Raw genomic sequence first — 5,349 nt, 5'->3', positions numbered from 1 at the left:
CCCCCCCGGCACCACACCAGCCACTGGCAGTTTCGCAGCACTGCACAAGAGGATAGGAGACACCACTATAATGCAAATTTTACCTGTGTAATAATTGCATCCAAGCCGTTGGCACCCCATGCATAGTCCATTGGATTTGAATGCAAGACTCCCCTTTAAGAATAAGGACAACAATTAAATTTGGTTGGGAGTATGAACAAGAACACCGTCAGTAAGAGCGGTACACCTTCTAACTCACCAAGGACCTAGTCCTAGGTTTGGTATTGTTGTAGGTGCAATAATTCCATTGACCAGTTGCTGGATAATTCTGAAAGACAAGAAAACCAGGATTATTTAAGAATTAAGCGTCTGCTAGCTCCCAGCCCAGAAACCTGTCATGGAAGGAATGGCTAAATACGCTAAATACAGTCGCATCATCCGGGGAAAAGGAAAAATATCCTGTAGCGATTGTAATTCCATCTTATGAGCTGATTATTCATTGATAAAAAGAAATTTCAATATTTTACTCGTAAGGGGATTATTTCTGACAAAGATGGCAAGTGGCTCTCCAGGATGCAGTTAGAGAAACATCAGTCATCTTGTCCAGTGTTTTCTCTTGTTTCCCCTCAACTCAAGCACAACATTCTGGTAATACCTGGCAATGACCAGGGAATGCTTTCTCACTGCAGGTTTTAACGGTCAAAACTCCCAGCCACACTGCAGTCCATGCCGCTGTGCTCAGGTGAAATGGCCACTAAAAGCTCAAGGCAAGAGCTTGCCAGCAGCTGCAGGCCCAGCCTGACCATCCAGAAGTGCGAGTTCCCAGGGGCAAAGCTGAGCACCTGCGGAAGCGTCACACTGGACAGCTGTGCTCAGGAACAATTTTAAGAGATCCCTACTCAAACCGATGAGAAAAAGGTACAGGCTGATTTTCAGCTAACTCTCATCAGTGAAAAATCACAGGGCTTCCTCCACAAGAACCTGGCAGTTGTTCTCACCCTTCTAGCGTGGGAACTCCCTCGTGCCTGCCAGCGGCACGGCGTGTAGCGAGACGGGCTCGAGGCTGCCTTGCACCGTATCGATGCCGAGACTGATGCTCTCGCTCCCTCCGGTTCTCAGAGTCCCTGTTGTCTTCCGACTGCACATTGGACCCAAATGGAAACTCAAAGCTGTCATCAAAGATCCCAAAGGCAAATTGGCCATAGCCCTGTGGCAAGGTGAATAAGTGCTGATCTACGTTCTGGGAGGGAGAGAACAGATTGTAACAAGGAGAGAAACAGCTCTTAGCTTTCAGGCCTGGTATTTCACCAGCCTTCCAACAAAGACTAGTCTCTCCAGATCCACAGCAACTCACAAGCCTTGGCTGGCACAGGTGATCAGCACGCTCTCAGAAGCGGCTTAGTGAGGAACAGACACAGACTGAAACTACATACGAAGCTAGGAAACAACTACAGCTTCCCTGTTTTTTCTTTAGCTGCTGCATGCAACTGCTGCCTTTTAAGCTGAGGCTACTGCATAGCAACACACCCAGACAGCTCACTAAATCCCAGCTTAGCCCCCTCACAACAAGAATAAGCTACAAGTGATGGTCCTATTAAAAACACGCAGTAAAAATACGCCATGCAGAGATTTCAGGAGCAGCATGTGGATGATATGAATACCTCCTTCCCCAAATTTTGTCATAATCCAGGGAACATTTAAACAACGTACTAGTGGGAAAAATACTTCAATTCAATCTCAAGGCAGAAAGTGTTGGAAGAGATAAAGAGGACTTACCTCAAAAGGATGCCTGCTCTGATCGCTGGTTGATGTAGAGGAGCTGGTCTCATTGTCAGCATTCCTGTGAAGAACAAAGAGCATTGGTAACCCTCAGAGGGGTGCTACAAAAAGGTTTTCCAAGCAGAGGGGAGCAAGGGACACGAGTTTGACAGGAAAAGCAGACACCACAGCTGCTCAGTATCAGTACACAGGAAATGACCGACCCGTGCCTGTGCAGAGCCAGAGCTCAAAGGGACCTCAGAGGTCTGCTCACCTTCCCTTCTGCCCCGGGGCAGGGTCAGCTCCATACAGAAACTAGTCTGCTCTCAGCTGCTGATTGTCCCTATCAATTTTAATTTTTCCCGCCCTGCAACTTTCATTTCCCCACATCTTCACCCATCTCTCCCCACATTCATTGGTAATGAATGTGACCAATTCATTACATTCTGATTTCATGAAGTTAGAGAGAATTGACTGAACCACGACGTCAAGCAAGGATTCCCTGCACAATCCACCTCAAACAAATCAGCTAATCCTCTGGAGCACCAGGAAGAAAAGACTTAAGGTGCAAACCCTGATCACTATGACCCAAACATGCTTAAGTCTAATCTTGAATCAAAGGAACTTCTCTACTGCAGCGGCATGTGACCAAACAGGACAGATTATTAGGAAAACTCTTAATGCTGTTAGGCTTCTGCTTTTGGAGAGCTGCAGGAACATTTACTGCTCACTATCCAGCTCTACGCTTTGACACTCGTTCTAACAAAAAACTAAGGTTCAGCAATTAGCGACTCTCCCAAGGTCACAGCAAATCACCAATACAGTTAGAATTAGCCAGGGTTGATTTTCAGCCCCTAAGGTTGGTGTAGTCAGACCAAGTGTCACCTTTTCGGTACAGAAACCTCAGTCTGTAAAGACCACCTCTCTTAGCAGGCAGCAACACACATCTGGCACACCCCCCAGGCAGCTCAGTGTGCCCTTGCACTGAACGCCTGCCAGCCTGCCTGCACGCTGCCTGTCCCGAAGCCAGTCACAGACACGGTCCGGCAAACGTGCCTGAAACATTTTAAGGCACTTCTCCTACTCTTGCCCATTCCGACACTGCCAGAGAGCAGTCCCACTACTGAGTCAGCAGTAAAGCACGTGAATGCAGATCTCAGCTGCTCCAGTGCAGAGTCCAAAGTCTTAGTCACAATGTTTCACCGTTAGTACTCTAAACTAAGTTATGAAATTATACACTGAAGCATGTATACACTCTCCATTCCACAGATTCCTCTCTCAGAGGGTTATCTCGATCCTGACGATTCAAACCAGTTCAGAGCCACCACATGCCATGGAGAAAGTTTCTCTACCACTTTTTTTTAATTTGTTTTAAATCAGCCCACTCCTCCCCCACCCTTTACCAGCAATATATGACACTCAGCGTTCCCATGTCTGATTTACCTGTAGATGCAAACTATGCAAATTAAGCACTATCTGCCCATTGTGAGGAAAGATGAGCCAAATATTGGGCAGAAGTAGTAAAAATGGTGTATTTAGTATCCAACATTGCCTTTTAACTAGAAAACTGAAAAGAGCAAAGCAGACAGAGTTCACGCCAGTCTTTGGGGCGGCACGTTACCTTGGCTCTTCAGGAAGTTCTTCAATAAAACCAGATTCACACCGTGGGCAAATATAGTCCTACGGGAGAAGAAAGACTGAATGAGAAAAGAAAGTGGTATGTAAAAGCTGCAAAGAGTGCCTTCAGTGCTGTGGGGTGGAAGACGAGAGTCCTGCAAGTCCATCATCCCAAATGCATGCGACAACTACAGAGCCAAAAGACCCCAAGCCACTGATATTCGCCTTCACCAGACTAGTGAGGCAAATTGTTAAGCCTGAGCCTGTTTGGAACTTGGCTTTAGAGAAGATTTGGATAACACTAATTAATCTCCAGTATAGACAAAGCATTAGATAACATCTGATGTAGTTCTGGGTGAAGTGAAAGCAAAACCACCGGCCTTCCCAGAAAAGCAGCACTCACACATTAGTTTTTAAATAGCTGCATGTTTTGGGGATGTTCCCCACCCCCTCAAGGGGCCAAACTGCCCTAATGAAAGAAACAAGGAGGGAACTGCAGCACAGGCTAATCGGGGCTAATCACGGTGTCACTGTCGCTTAGGAAGGGCTGAATGCAAGGCCGTTTCTAACGTAGTCTGGGGCTCACACCACCCAGAGGTCAAGGAGACACAAGAGGGTCATTCTGCAACACACAATACCAGAATTTTACACTCCCACGCTCAATGCTCATTACAGGAAGCTACTGCCACCCTTGTAGCATTTAACACTGAAGACTGAATATGTTGGAATAAACAGCCTGTGTTTATTATGTTTACTTATTAACATATTATGTTCTGTGCAGAAGCAAGATTCCTCAGGAGTTTGCCACACTCACTCTTCCTCACAGTTCCTGGTGTTAGTGAAGAATTTATACTCCACAACCATACTGCCCTAGTGAGCAGCAGCCCAGAACGCTTAAGATCCTGAAAGGAAATTACCTCACTTTTCAGTGCTCGAGAAGCAGCACCATGCAGCACCGCCGAGTCAGAAGAGGAAGTCACAGACCCTGTACGTAACCCCAACCATGGCTGAGCTGGAACAGCCACCATGGGCAAACACAACCGCTCAAAATCCCGCGCTGGCAAAGCCAGGCTCAGCATGGAAGAAATTTAAGAGCTTCTAAAAATAACGCAACTTCCCTTTACTACTGTTACGTTTGACTTGGCACAGCCCCTCAAACAAAGTCAATGGATTCCCCAAAAGAGGAGGGGATGCCAGCCATATGGGTTTGCTCTGATAAGCCATCTGGGATCGCTCCTCCAGCCACCACTGAAAAACTTGATAAGGCCAAAGCGCAAGGCAGCAACGCCAGCGACCCACTCAGTGCTGCCCCTGCCTGCCCAGCAAGATAAGGAAGCAGCAAACACCGAGACCTAGAAACAGACTCAAGAGAAGTTGCGGCTCCCTCTTCTGCGCAAGACTCTTTAGATTTAGGATTGTGAAATAACTTCGTCGACGCAATTTACACAACGTTTGATTTCAAGAAGATTCTATACCATCCAAATTCTTCGCAAAGTTGGTTAGCAGCACACGGGAACTCCTGCGTCGATCACAGAAAATCAGATCAATTGCCTCTCCCTTTGGAATACCCCCTTAATGTTCTACTTTCCACCGGTATGCCACTGGGGTAAATTATCACAGTAGCCACACTCAAGAGCAGTGAGCAACTTACTCCTCTCAACTCCCCTATTTAAGGGAGGCCTTTTTGCGTGTGTGCTTACAGACAACTCTGAACACAGGGATCAGCAAATTCCGTTGCAGCTGGAACAGCATAAATGTCAAAGTTTGTTGTTTCTCAGGCTGTTTGAATCACTCCTTTTGCAGCATATGCTACGGTATCTGCAGTAGCTTGGTCTGCAAACAGTAAGTGAAACCAAATGAACTTGGACCCCCAAAACAAGTTCATTAACCAGTAATTAACTAGACCTGAATTAACAAAAGCAGTCGTCCACCCCCCACCACACTTCAGTGCCTTCACTACCAGATGTGCTCTGCTGGCACGTGCCCAACATGGGG

The 5,349-nt window shown here is 46.8% G+C and overlaps 1 protein-coding gene across 1 annotated transcript in view; it reads right to left on the bottom strand.

Moving 5' to 3' along the window:
• The window catches only part of RNF126 (ring finger protein 126), a gene marked incomplete at its 5' end in the record, with an annotated part of 5,321 nt that extends 1,887 nt beyond the window's left edge, over positions 1-3,434 (bottom strand). Inside the window, 5 exon segments of the mRNA XM_010289634.1 lie at positions 84-153; positions 239-307; positions 978-1,219; positions 1,756-1,819; positions 3,359-3,434. Coding sequence (XP_010287936.1) covers positions 84-153; positions 239-307; positions 978-1,219; positions 1,756-1,819; positions 3,359-3,434 — 521 coding nt within the window.
• Positions 3,435-5,349: the final 1,915 nt, after the last annotated feature.

Source organism: Phaethon lepturus, unplaced genomic scaffold, assembly GCF_000687285.1.
Source record: "Phaethon lepturus isolate BGI_N335 unplaced genomic scaffold, ASM68728v1 scaffold31456, whole genome shotgun sequence".
NCBI classification, from domain to species: domain Eukaryota; kingdom Metazoa; phylum Chordata; class Aves; order Phaethontiformes; family Phaethontidae; genus Phaethon; species Phaethon lepturus.
This window is presented reverse-complemented; position numbering and strand designations above follow the sequence as displayed.